Source organism: Rissa tridactyla, chromosome Z, assembly GCF_028500815.1.
Source record: "Rissa tridactyla isolate bRisTri1 chromosome Z, bRisTri1.patW.cur.20221130, whole genome shotgun sequence".
Lineage (NCBI taxonomy): Eukaryota > Metazoa > Chordata > Aves > Charadriiformes > Laridae > Rissa > Rissa tridactyla.
This window is the reverse complement of record NC_071497.1, coordinates 87,567,166-87,580,915: the sequence shown is the minus strand read 5'-3', so window position 1 is coordinate 87,580,915 and position 13,750 is coordinate 87,567,166. Positions and strand designations below refer to the sequence as shown.

At 42.3% G+C, this 13,750-nt stretch overlaps 2 protein-coding genes across 18 annotated transcripts in view; one reads left to right on the top strand and one right to left on the bottom strand.

The window, feature by feature from the left end:
• LOC128902786 (mucosa-associated lymphoid tissue lymphoma translocation protein 1-like) overlaps window positions 1–8,644 on the bottom strand; it is a 33,752-nt gene extending 25,108 nt beyond the window's left edge. For 4 of the 7 annotated variants that reach the window (XM_054186329.1, XM_054186330.1, XM_054186331.1 and 1 more), the window contains exons 1-3: window positions 8,360–8,644; window positions 6,437–6,603; window positions 755–876 (exon numbers count right to left, since the gene is read on the bottom strand). In XM_054186329.1, coding sequence (XP_054042304.1) covers window positions 755–876; window positions 6,437–6,603; window positions 8,360–8,520 — 450 coding nt within the window. In that variant the 5' untranslated portion in view covers window positions 8,521–8,644. The remainder of the gene's footprint in view (window positions 1–754; window positions 877–6,436; window positions 6,604–8,359) is intronic. The other 3 variants (XM_054186333.1, XM_054186334.1, XM_054186337.1) reach the window with 1 other exon arrangement.
• Window positions 8,645–8,919: 275 nt separating this feature from the next.
• The window catches only part of LOC128903014 (alpha-protein kinase 2-like), an 89,680-nt gene continuing 84,849 nt past the window's right edge, over window positions 8,920–13,750 (top strand). For 10 of the 11 annotated variants that reach the window (XR_008463944.1, XR_008463942.1, XR_008463941.1 and 7 more), the window contains exon 1: window positions 10,765–10,985. The gene's annotated coding sequence lies outside the window, so the exon portion shown is untranslated. Of the gene's footprint in view, window positions 9,034–9,816; window positions 9,852–10,764; window positions 10,986–13,750 lie in introns of those variants that run through there. The other variant, XM_054186864.1, reaches the window with a different exon arrangement.

Here is a 13,750-nt window from a genome sequence, read left to right as displayed (position 1 = left end):
GTAACATTCTTTCACAGAAAAATAATTTTTCGCTACATCTACATTTCAACTGTAATGATCAGGAAATTACTGTAATCATATTTTTTAAGCCAGGGTTTGCATGATCTAGCTAAACCTTTAGAAAGGTGCAGAAAATGAGTTAAAAATTTCAGTCCTAACAGCAATTTAAAATAACCATAAACTTACTGCATTTTTAAAAATACTACTTACAATAAAATATCATTAAGAAAAAAGTGCATTCATCTTGTAGAAAGATAACCAGGACCAGAAATACGGGCACAAGTGCCGCCATTCAAATTGCAGAGGCACGAGCTCATGTGCATTCCAGCATTTTGCTGAAGAAATCTGTGGCACGACTGAGTTCAGGCCTTCAACTCTTCATTCTTAGGAAACCAGTTTCCATCTATCTAAGACCAACAGCAACTGGCATTTGCTCCAGTGTGGTGGTTTCTCAGCAGCCTTTATTAAATTTCTTGGTAGCCTGAGAGGCAAATAAACTTGCAGTTTCCTTACTGTCACGTTCCAAGATTAGCCTTCCAGGATGAAGTGGTTGGAATATAAGGAACCACCTTATTGATTTAGCACATCGATAGGGTCATTATGCAGCATTTCTTAAACTTCTATTTTTATTAGTATATATAGCAATCTTCTCTCCTTGTAAATAAGAGCAACGGTCTTAAAAAACCTCCAACAACCATCACCCAAAACCATTACCTGTTCTTTTTCACCACTTATATTCTGTATCAACTATTACCTCTTTTTCCTGTTTGAACCACTGGTAATGCACAAACGGGTGTCCTGTTGCCCAACAACACAGCTTGACGACCTGACCAGAGAGCACTGCTTGAGAGTCGGGCTGTACAACAATCTTTATACCTTTAAAAAAGAATTTACACATAGGAAAGTTATTAAGAATTACAATTCCACAATTTAAATTTGCGCTTAATTGTCCTCTGAGCAAAGAGGACATTTCTGTTATTAAATACACTTGAAAATAATTTATTTGTACTTTGTATGCATGCAGTTCCAATTAGTTATATGACTTTAAGACACTCAAAATTGTCTTCCATTACACAAAATCCATGCTTAAATTGGTCAGTACTCTACAGAGTTTATCAAAGACTTAAAGTAGATTATTCAGGCATTTTAACTTTAGGATACTTCAATTCCTCTTGCTGTCTACTCCCTAAAGCAAATAATACTTCCAATGGCATCACAGATCCCTTCTGGGAAAGCTATCCCTGGTTTTAAGAGTTTGCTCACTCCCAACAACTTCTTTGAGATGTTAATCTTCAGATTAAGATTAAGCTGATGGGATGAATCAAACCAGTAAGAGTTAGTTTAACTACAACATAGTCTGTTTTTCTACTATTCCTCATGCGACCTTATCAGCTGAAGCATTGGTTTCTGTGTTATACCTTTACTCCTGTTGAACACACGGCTGGGGTTTTCTTTTGCCAGTCTGCAAGGTAAAATTTTGCACTTCAAGTTTTACCTTGCCAGGCGTGAGCAAAATTCTGACACCGGACTGATATGATCCAGTTGTTTTCTCAACCTAGACCATTCCAGAGATCTAGTTACAGCATGACCCCAAATACAGATCCTGGTATAACCAAGGTCATCAGAAGAAGGCGGGGGGGAAGTCAACTACAGAAAAGAAAGTTTAACCTCACATTGCTGTCAAAAAAATACACAGACCTATGCCCAAGGTATTCACCAACACTGAGCTGATAAGCCATCAAATATCACTAGTTTAAAGCATTATTTGCAACGGATGGTAAAAAGCATTTAACAACCACAGTGGGACCACAAGCGCTTGTACACATTAATGACTAGTTAATAACTCACAATACTAGTGGTGTGGGTTAACCCTGGTGAGCCGATAAGCACCACGCAGTTCCCCACCAGCAGTGAGATGGGGGAAGAAGGAAAGGGAGAATAAAAAACAAGAAAACTTGGAGGTCAAAATAAAACAAAGAAACAAAAAATATTTGTTTAATAAGTGAAGGATGAGTGGAACAACAGGGAAGAAAACAAATGATGCAAAGACAACTACTCACCACCTCCCATGGGCAGACTGATGCCCAACCAGTTCCCAAGCAAAAGATGGCCAGGCCCTCCAAAACTCCCTCTTTTCCCTTTTATTGCTGAGCATGCTGTTATATGGTATGGAACATCTCTTTGGTTAGTTTTTTTTTGTTAGTTCTGCCCAATTGTGTCCCCTCCCTGCCTACTGCACACCTCAAATCTATTCACTGGGGAGGGCAGAGCAAGAAACAGAGAAGACTTTGATGCTGTGCAAACTGTTCAGCAAAAGCTAGAACATTGTCCCATTAGCAGTGCTGATTTGGTGAAAAATCTAAATCACAGCACCATATGAGCTGCTATGAAGAAAACCAACTCTATCCCAGCTAGGCCCTGTACAACTAGTTACAGAAAAAGCACAGATATAGTGAATGGTACAGAGGCACTTCTTCACCATTTCATTACTCTCAGAAATGAACAATCAGATACAAAATAGGTATAAGTACTAATTTTTATTTTCTTGGAATCAATCTAATTTCCCTGTTTTGGGAGAAACTAGTTCCTTCTTTATAGTTTAATGAAAACACACTGCAGAAGCAGAAAGTGTAATCTGGTACAGAAGCAGTATTCCAGATTGCTGGAGAAACAATCTTACAGAAAAGTATAGAGTAAACCAGAAGCTGCGTTAAAAAAAAAAAAAACAGCTGGAAAGAGATCACAAATATCCCCGTACAAGACTCAAGATCATCATTTGCTCCACGCCTTCTTATTACACTGTGCCAGGAATTTTCTTTTTATCTGCTTTTTTCCCCCCCTCATGTTTAATGGCTTAGTCACACATCAGAACTTTTTTCTAACAGAGAATGTTTGAGGAGAGAAACCATAACAATTTGATTAAGGGGCTGAAACCTGAGCAGAGACCCATGTGGTCAACAGACTGAAACGGAGATCGTACAGCATTTGGAAATCACAGAATCTTTGCCTAGCAGGGAAGCGGGTTATATTGACTTCCTCCACACACAACCTTATTCTGAAATACTTGATCACAGTCAGCTACACGAAAGTAGCTACAGGACTTGAAATTTCCCTGCCCTTCTTGCTCTAAAATAACTTCCCTCTATACCCTAGCCCTGAAGATCGCTACCTCAGTTCCCCATTTAACACTTCCTCCGCTGTTTTTCATAGTTAAAGGGAGCGTGTTAAGTACAGTTTATGAGCATCACAATCACTTAACATTAACCAAGACAAACAGGAATTACATTATTTCAGCTTAAAGGACAAAAAAATTAAGACGACTTGCTCTTTCCAAAGATTTCCATTTTTTCTAAAAAAAAAAAAAAGTCTGTCACGAGATCACTAACATCTCTTAAGAAAGTAGTTGAGAGAAACAAATTATCTGAAAGATTAGTATTTTGCACTCCTTGGAAGTATTAGAAACAATTTCTAAGAAATCTGATTCATAATCTCTTCACAGTTTCATTTATTTTCCTGCAATTCATTCAGCACTAAGCTTCTTCCTGCAAGCACCACAGAATTCAATGGTTCAAAAAGAAAAGCTTCTGGCTCAATTTTTTGAATGATTACAAAGATACAAAAATACTTCTTCAATTTTCACTGGAAAATGCAAACCTCAAATGTTACCATCAAGGATGGCAAACTGATATTTATGGTTACCAGATGCTGAAATATACGATGCAACTTAAATACTCATAATCTTAACTATAACCCAACTGTTATGTTCTTAGCTTACACACAAGTAAACATTTTCAGTCATTTCTGGAAACTTGGCCTCAATTACTCACATTCAGACTGAAGTGCCTAAACCGCTGCAGAAGAGCCTGCAGAGGAAAAACACCTCTTTGGTCTTGTTTCAAACACCACAACTCAGTGAGGCTGCACAAGGACTAGACTGTAATACCACAAATTGTGTATTAAGCCTTTTTCCTTCTTAGCTTGGGAGAAAGCTCGTCACATTTCATCCATTTCCAGCAAGTTCACAACACGACAAGATAAAAAAAGGAAAGAAAAGGGACAGAGAGGTAACCCATGGAACACGATGCCTAGGATTTCTCACTACCAAAAAGGAGAAGTTTTAAAGTTATTATTACTTCTATTTTGTACCTTTATAGAAAGAAGATCTACAGAGTTAACCCAATGTGACAGGCAAGGCTTTAAGTTCTGAAACACAAACAAGTTCTGGAACTTGTTTCTGGGAGTCTATGATTCTCCGAGAGATCCTTTGTATTCCTGCAAATGGCCACAAGTTGTGCCAGGGGAGGTTTAGGTTGAATACGAGGAAAAAATTTCTTCACCAAAAGGGTTGTCAAGCATTGGAACAGGCTGCCCAGGGAAGTGGTTGAGACACCATCCCTGAAGGTATTTAAAAGACGTGTGGATGTGGCACTTAAGGACATGGTTTAGATTTGGACTTGGCAGTGTTAGGTTTACGGTTGGACTCGATGATATCATAGGTCTTTTCCAACCTAAATGATTCTATGATTCTATAAAGAAAGCAAATACATCTTGTACCAATACATCCCTGCCATAAAGGTACTGAAGTGGTATCACTGCCAAAATGCACCACTAAGCAGCATCAAAACTCTTCTCTCATTAACCAGTACACTCACAGGCTTACAAAGGTTTGTGTCTTTTTAACCGCATCAACTAAGCTGGTAGAAAACAGTCTAACAAACCAGTATGACAGCTGTAGAGGTCTAATATTAAACAATCCCATTCCTAAAGGAACTTGAGCAACACTTAAGCTTTTTTTGTGTATTAGAACAGTTATGAATTTGTCCTTAGACTGCAAGCATCAACCACCCCTGAATATTTAAATAAACGCACCACAAATATCAGGGCCTACCACTTCTTTTTAAGTAGTTTAAAATTCTTTTTGACCTAAACTTTCTTCAAATACCCTTTGCTTTGGTTTCTCTTGGTTCCAGTTTCTCAATCTCTGTGAAACTACCCAGTGCTCCTCAGCGGAGACTGAATGCATTCTATGACAGATCTAATGTTCTGCAAGAGATGAATTTATAACAAGACCATCTCTGCAGTTCCAAGAGGTCTTGACAAAAATCTGCTTATTGGCTGGTTCTTCTCAATACAAGAATATCTTAGCTATCTATCCAGCTCCCTAGTCGATACCACTATCTCACAATTCTGCTACGTAGAGAGTTCCTGTTTTAGCCAGGATTTAGTCTTCTTTACATATTTCAAAACGTAACTTGACTGACAGCCACACAAAAATCCTCAGGTCAACAGTGGTGATACTCGAGATGATCACAGATCAAGCAAGCACAACATTCTGGCTCAGTGCAGGCACACTGTAGCACAAATGTGAACCAGGAGCATTCCTGTTTTTCGTTCCCACCCTGTAACCACCATACGGAGAACAATAAAAAGGAACAGGCATTCATAGTGTAGGACAGCCTATGCCTCCACCACAACTCCTGCCCCTGTGAGCCTAATCCGCTCACAGTGCTATAACACCAATTCCCCCCTCCCTGCCAAGCCTGCAGTAGTATACTTCAGTTAGACTAAGCTAGCATGTAACTCAGTCACACCGCATTCAGCACACCATGATCCTCCTAGCACTGTAAGAAGCAGCAGCCTTAACTCCTTAACTAGATGAAACAGCTGCAAAGCATTACTATAATCTACTTGAAAAATTCCAAAGTTGTCTTAACAATGGTTCTCAGCCCATGGCTTCTTTTCTCAGACTGCCCAAAGAACAGGACACCTATCAGTATGGCAAGGCAAGGAGCTTGCTAGTCTCATTTCCACTCCCTGCTCTGAAGAGAAGCTTTTGTGACTTCCTACTAGGTTGAATATCACCACATCCTGAAGGAGGAGGATGTAAAAAAGGGCCCTGGCTTTACCCTTGAATTCCTTGCATTGCCCCACTTCTAGACCTTTTGCAAAGAAGCATGCTGTATGTGTTAGCAGCAAACAATCTAGTTCTATCTTAAGCTAGTCTGTTTTTCTGTCCAATTAGCAAGTCACACTGGATCCAATATGCACCAGAACTGGCACTAATTGGACCCTTCCCCTTCAATTAGGGTAAGCTATGAAATGCAGTCAATAAAACCCGTACCCTGAACAGATGGCTGGCAACACTACTTGTCTTTCTAATTCAACAATTTCCGTTCAATAAGCATCTCCCAAAGGCATAGCTTGACACAGAACCCAAGTCAGCACCTGTCATACCCATGCAGCCAAGTCCAAATCTACAACAACACTGTGTTAAGCCTGCTTATCTACTTAGCTTACTTTTAATCTCAGAGACAATTACTATGGTAATCATATGGATACCAATCACTAGATGCTTTTTCTTACCGTAGAAAACAAATACTCCAGTGCTTCCAGTGTAAAACACAGAGTTGCAGTCAAAGTACAAACCAGAACTGACCTGAATGGCTGAGACACTGGAGAGCCTCCGTATGCTCCAGGGCCTGCAAGAACTCCACAAGCTCCACCACAGTGCAACCCCGATCTCCCAGGAGTTTCAGGAGACTCCAGCTGGGACTTCCTTCTGGCTCCAGCACTTTGAGGGAACACTGTTCTAAATCCAGAGGGCTACAAAATAATATGAGAAAGACATGGCATAGATCTTCTTAGCCCTTCTTCCTCAGAAAGGAGCAGAGTTAAAAATTACTTGTAGACAAACAAAAAGATTGAAAAAACCCAACGCCAGAGATGGGAAATTCCTAGCTGATTTGGACATATTTGCAGTATTTCCCTCAAGTTTCAGGAGTTCAGAAGTTATACAGCGACTTCTCTACAGACAGAAAGTGGTATAAGTGAGTTGCATGCTACAAAACAAGAGATGCTTGTACCTAACGATTCTGGCCAAATGTATTAAGAAATCTAATTTTAATTTTTTAAAGTCTCAGCAGAAAAGCAAGTACAGCACCTTTCATTTTCATGTGTCTAATTCAGAAGCAGTAAAGAGTGAGTCAGAATCTAACTTGAAAGTCCAGGAAGACTTTGATTTTCAGAGTACTTGTTAAAACAAGCAACTGCTGCAGGTTAACTGATACACACATCTACGGTCACAGTGCAGTTAACTGTTCCAATACGTTCATCTCCAGGTATAAACATGCATAGTTTGAAATTTTAGTGTTAAGTCTTCATGGGCTTTCAATCACAGCCGATTAAAATAACACAGATAACAAGGAAATGAATACAGCTATGGAAAGGGAGTGCAAGTTTATGTATTCCTACTACAAAAGATTCAACAATGTTTCTTGCATTAAATCACAGTGCCATGCAAACCTGGAGGCAAGATATTTTCGCTTATCATGTAGACTTTCATAGTGTTTTACCGGATAATACAGAGAAGCAAACATAGCAAGAGGGCCTACAGAGGGGTCACATTGTAGTCCTCAGGTTTTATTTCCCTATATTAATAAATACAACCATAATAGAGAAAGAACACATCTTCACGATGCGCGTTCCGTGCTACACTTGAAAAGCCTCATTTTTTGAGATACTACCCTCTAAGCAAAACCTTGAAAAGCCACAGGAAGTGAAGTGATCAGGAAGCGATCTAGAGAATGGGACCCAGGCAGAAAGAGCTGAAGAAAACAAAAGTGTTTACCCTAATGCAGACAAGAGGAGCTACAGGGAACAGTCAACAATCATTTTCCATGTTCCCTGTCCAGGGCAGGCAGTTGGCTAGCTTTGTGCTGAGGAAAGCCAGGTGAGCTACAAGGGAATGCTTTCCAACTGCAGCGGTGGCAAAGCAAAACACCACAGGACTTGCGCCCTGTTGCTTCTTCACTGGGAGCCCTCGTGTGGGACTCAGCAAACATCTCCCAGGGTCGGGATACACGTCCTTGGTCCCATCTGCCCAGCGCAGGGGCTTCAGTTGGGGATGGATGCTCCCTTCTTTGTACCAGCAAGGCGCGGGCTTGCAGGAAGGGATGGACGGTGTCGCCAGTGCAGGCTGGGTCATGCGGGGTTCAGGGAGAAGCAGTAGCAAAACCAGCACGGTGCTCAGCTGTTCTCCACTCCAGCACAAACTTACCCGGGAGCTGGAAAGCAAAGGGGAACCCACAACTGCCTCACCGTCGCTGCCCCGCCGCCGGCTTCGGGGTGCCGCTGGTGGGCCCCATCCCTCACGGCGCCTCTACCTTCCCCCACGGGTGCGCGGACCGCGGTCTCGGGCAGGCCCCGGGAGGGACCCCGCGGCCGCTCCCCCGCCGGCGGCGGCACCACGGCCTCAGCCCGGCCCCGCCGCCCGGGGCTGCCGCCGCTCAGCCCCGCGGCCGTCCCGCCGTAGGAGCCCGTCCCGCCGGGGCCCTCCCGCCGCCCCGCAGGCCGCCCTCACCTCAGCCGGACCCTGCCGCGGCTCCCCGCTCGCTGCGCCAGGTCCCGCCAGCCCTTGCCAGGCACCGCTCGGTCCAGCAGCTCGCTGAGCCTCCGGAGCAGCGGCTCCGCCAGGCGGCTGAGGGGCAGGGACCCCGGCGCGCTCCGCACCGGCTCCGACATCGCCCCGCTCCTGCCTCCCCAGCGGCTGCGAGTTATCGGCCCGCCCGGGGCGGCGCTCCCGCCCGGAAGGACGCGCCGAGCGCAGCCGCGGCGGAGCACCTGAGGCGCGGCGAGGCACGGCCCGGTGCGGCAGGCCTCAAGCCCGGCCCGGCCCGGCGGTGCCCAGTGCGGCGTGCCTCGGGCGGGGCGGGGCGGGGCACGGCCGGGCGCAGCGCGCGCCTGAGGTGCAGCAGGGTGGTTGGCTGGCGCGTGATGCGGCTTCCCGCCCTTCCCTGAGGGGACGCTCGCCATGTCCGTGCCCGAGAGGGCAGTGTCCCTTCGGAAGGGGAAGGTGTTCTCGCGTCCCGGGAGTGCGCGCTCCGGCGCTGCTGAGAGCGTGAGAGAGCCGGTCAGGGGTTTGTTTTACACGTTTTGAAGCGGGGAAAGTGGAGCGTGCGAGGGGGAGACCTGCCGGTGTGGGCAGGTAGCGCTGAGGAGGCCATACATCGCCGGAGAGCCGGGAGCAGCTCTCCTGTGAGTGGGGGTTAACCAGGCCACAATCATACAATACTGAGGGCAGGGGTCTCTTTTTGAGGAGAAACAGCTTTACCTACCTACAGCCAACACAGCCATGGGCTCTTCTCTGTGATACATCCTTTCCCCCCACTCTGCTGTCAGTTCAGAGACAAGCAAGTGCCCAGCTTAAGGGATCAGGTGCCTTACGTGTCTTTTAGCAAGGGAGAGGAGGCACTGCTTGTCTCTTCAGACTCTCCTAAGCAGAGATGCTTCCATGACTGCTTCTCCATCACCACTAATGGACAGATGAGTGTGGTGATGATGTAAGAGGAATTCTCATCTCTCTGTAATTACAACTTGCTCAAAGTGGACCGAAGATGCCTTAGAAAGTAATTTTACTTTAAAACTTTCTAAGTAATTTTACTTTAAAAATTTTTAATCGGTGATCAAGCATTCAAATGTGGCTGCCTGTATTTCTGCAGTATTTTTTCATGTGACTGCAAGCTTGCCTTACTTTCCTAGCAAACAAGCTGGAAGTGCGGTGGCTGCATTCAGACCAAGCTAATAACTGTTGGTGTTCAGCAGAGTCTGTCTCATGAGTTGCATTGCTCTCGTCAGGCTTACATCTGCTTGGAGGTACGCATCTGCCTGCAGAGCAATGACGGTATAGCAGCTCTCCTGACTCCTCTGGGGTCAAGCATCTCTGAAAAACATGCTATTTAATTAGACTTAGCTTGAAGAAATTGCACTGAGTGGCTTTTTCCTGCATTGTTAACCAATAGTTTATTTCTCCTGGTTTAGGTGGAAAACCAATCTGCATGGCAAAACGAATACAGGTAAGACAGTGAATTTGGCTTCCTGATGATATGTAGTTATCCACAGCTATGTATGACAGCTGCTAGAAAATCAGGCAGTTGCCTTTCACCCACCTCAGCCTATGGTCTGTGCTTGTTGGGTGTCTTCCTACAGCGTCAAATGGTTAAATTGCCTCAGGTTGAATATGGCTTTAAATCCTGGTCTCTCATTTCTTTTGGGGATTATTTTGACTATTAGGCTATTACATAAAACATAGATATCCCTGCTGCTATTTCTGAATGAGGGTGGTTGTAGGTGCTATTTTTGTTGCTGAACACACCAGTTTCCTATCTGGGTCTAGATAACACTGGGAGCAAGAAGTATTTAGCACCATGGTATCTCATAACCAGTTTTAGCTGTGCTTTAGCAAAATGCTCAAAACTTGGCACAAAACTTGCTTTTCAGTCTTTTCTAGATTGCTTGAGCTCAGAGCAGTTTGTGTAGTTCATTCAAGTTCCTCCTGTTTGAGACTCAGCTTCTGGGTAACAGGAGTGGGAATACTTTCTCCAGGATTCACTTATTTGGCTTTGAGGAATGTGAATTGTTAGGTGAATTTTTATGTAATGATTGTTGAAAGTTCACTGTCCACCTTTGGTTTCCTCAACCTACTTGTTAGGGATTGCAGATTTTCTCATGTTCGGCAGAACTTGTGTGTGCTTAAGTTCAAGCAAGTAAAAAATTCCCAACGTGCCAGTCAAAGCAGTTAAGCACACTTAAGCATGTGCTTTAAAAAACAACCCCATGCTTTATTATGAAAAGCTAAGGCCAACACTTCCTCTCTCTCAAGGCCATGAGGAAATTCCTGTGGACTTCTATGGAAGTAGGGTGTACCCTTTTGTCGCTGCCAACTCTCTCTCTCTCTTGCTCTGTCTGGCTGAGGTTTTCCCAGGAAGAGCCATCTGCTGCATGTAATGAAATAGTCTCTCTTAAAAGTCAAACTGTTCTCTGATCAGACTCACTATACTAAGGTCACACTAGCAAAACAGCACTAAAGCTTGCAGCTAGCTTCTCAGCTCTGAAACAACATGCGTAAATTAAATCTCTTTTGTCTTGTAACACAGAGTCAAACCACAGGCCTGGCCCACTTCTAGAACTTAAAGAAAGAGCAGTCAAGGGTAAGTGTGCATTTATGGTTTGAGAGGTCAAATTGTTTATACTTTTAAAATTACTTGCCTACTTTTTTTCCTGTGTGCAAATAGAACGTGTATCATAAAGATAAATGAACGAAGAGGAGGAAGTTACTTTATTTTTAATGCACTACATGAATATAGTGATTTATACGGTTATTGAACAGGAAATATGATTTGTTATTTGCTTCTGCTAAGGTATAGTAATTTTTGCTCATTTTGATAGAATTTTTTTTATACACATGATGTACTTAGAATTCTGCTATATGTTTCTGAAATTACACTCTGGTACTCTTTGTATTGACTTTCAGCAAGACAAACAAAATTGCAAGAATCATACCAAAGCAAACTTCCTTCTCTAAAGAACCTGTGACACTAGGTATCCTGAAATATGTATTTCATTCTTTCTAAATATATATTGCGTAGCGTAATACTCATTAGATAAAAATTTCCTCCATTCCTGAGAAAAATCTGGTCACTTGGTAGCATGTAGATGATTATCAGGCTGCATGAATTGCTCATGCTGACAGTGTCAGATGCTCGACAGATGTTAAAAATAGATTAAGACAGATCGGTGTTAAGAGTTGTGCTGTTATTGCTTATTTTAATTACTCTATATTAAGGTCTTTGTTAGAGATACACAGAGCTAGTCATTTATTCTTCTTACATTTAGCCAATGAATTATAGTTGTGGTGTTTTCTTTATACTGTGCTGCTGTTTACAATGGGTAGTACACTAATGTAAAAGTTGTCAAAAAGCCTCAGATGTCAGAAGTTGAAGAAACACAATATACCACACTATATTTGGCAAGGACATATTTTCCAGTCATTTGCTTTTTGAACAGCCAAAACTTCACTGATGTTTTTTTTTATCCAAACCTTGTTAATACAATAGATATATGATAAATGGTTTAGATAATACAGTATTTTGCTACTTTGGTTTCTGACATTACATGCTCTTTGACAAGTGTGCTGCTTTAAATGTTGGATTTGATTGCAGTGTCTTGAAGGAGCTATAGAAGAAAAATATGTTTATAGTTATTGTTTGTGGTCCAGACAGAAGTAAGTCAGGCAGAACTGCTGTGAGATACAGAAACAAACAGAAAATGCAGTCATTGTAAATCCTTACATTCACGGGTTCTCACTACTCTTACCCCATCAAATGTTAGACTCTATAGTAAGCAATCTGCTGTATAAATACTTACTAGAGCCCTATTGTGAATAGAGTTCACAAAGTTATAATTGAATTACAGAATTCCAGTTTCTGTTGTCTTGGAGATTTTAACTTTTACAAGTTAACAACATTTAAGAATGCAGGCATGATCACAACACTTTCGGAAAATGTTTTTATGGCTGTCTGGCACAATCACTTTGGAAAGCTTGTATAGGAGTGGAGGAAAGTGGCTCAGAAATTTCATGTGGAATTTGATTCCATCAGTACTGATGGATGCACAGGGAAAAAAAAAAGATTCATGGAAACGTGCCCATGTTGATAAAACTTTTAGAGGAAATCTTTTAATAAAAGCTTTGATTTCTGTTAAAGGAAGAGTTTATAAAGAGAATATGAAAATAAGCATTCAAATATGGCAAAACATGTATGGCAGCCTATTTGGAAAGAAAAGTTTTATGTTTCTGATTGTAAATATAAATACATTGTATGTATTTCCATACAGGGAATATAATACCTCATTTAAGAAATCTAAATTGGTGTGTAATGTATTTATTACATAACGGGAAGAGTCTATGTTTTGTTTTGTTTTGTTTTGGAAGAAGAAAGATACTAAACTAGGGAATTTGCTAAAAAAATTCTGTTGAGAGATGCCCTGGATGAGGAAGTGAAAAAAATGTGTGTATTCCCAAACACAAAACAGTTGGCAAGCTGGGAATGGGGAGTGGTTGGAATATAGCTATTGATTTCTTAGAGGAACCTCACAGCTATACAAACGGCATGCACACTCTTTGCAAGAAAGCTAAGAAGTATTTGAGAAATATTTCCAGGGAGAATGGAAAGGGAATTAGCATTAACCTTGGAACGTAACTGTATTTGAGCAGGACCCTAAAGTTTCGCAGATGACTGGATGACAGGATATACATTATACATGCGGTGCCATAGTTGGTCGTTCTGGAAAGGATCTGTAACGTTATTTGAGTGATTACGCCTGTGATGTCTTTGTATCTCTGAAATCCGAGAGTCAGTCATAAAAACACAAGCAATTCAAAACCTGGGGTCATAAAAACCCAAGCTTTGTTAGCAGTAATCTTTCATTTTAAGCTACGTTTGCTCCTGCAAGTTGTTTGCTCTGCAAGCTATTGCAGTAAATGTTATTCTTTCAGTTCTCATATACGTATTCTAGGAATTGCTATGATATGTCTGTGGTATGTGGCTTTTCATGCCTAATCTTAAACAGTGCAGTCATGTTTATTGACAGAGATGCATATAAAGTCCTGTTTCCCTGAGCAGTATAGAAATCAATAATCACATGTATAAGTATCTTGTGGCCAGCACTTCATCCCAAAATTTCCTGTTTGTATCTAGACTAAAGCACCTTTGCATTCCTCAGCATTGCCTCAGTCCTTGGTCACGCAGACTGAGGGCCTGGCCAGGCTGTGGCAGGACTTCGTTATATCCCACGTGCTCATGTGTTCTGTCTGTGCCAAATCAGGGCAAGAAAAAAGCAGTGTGTGCAGCACTCCTTCCAACATGGTGCCAGCGTGAGGCAGGGGCATGGATACAGATCCAGGTAGTGGAGAGTT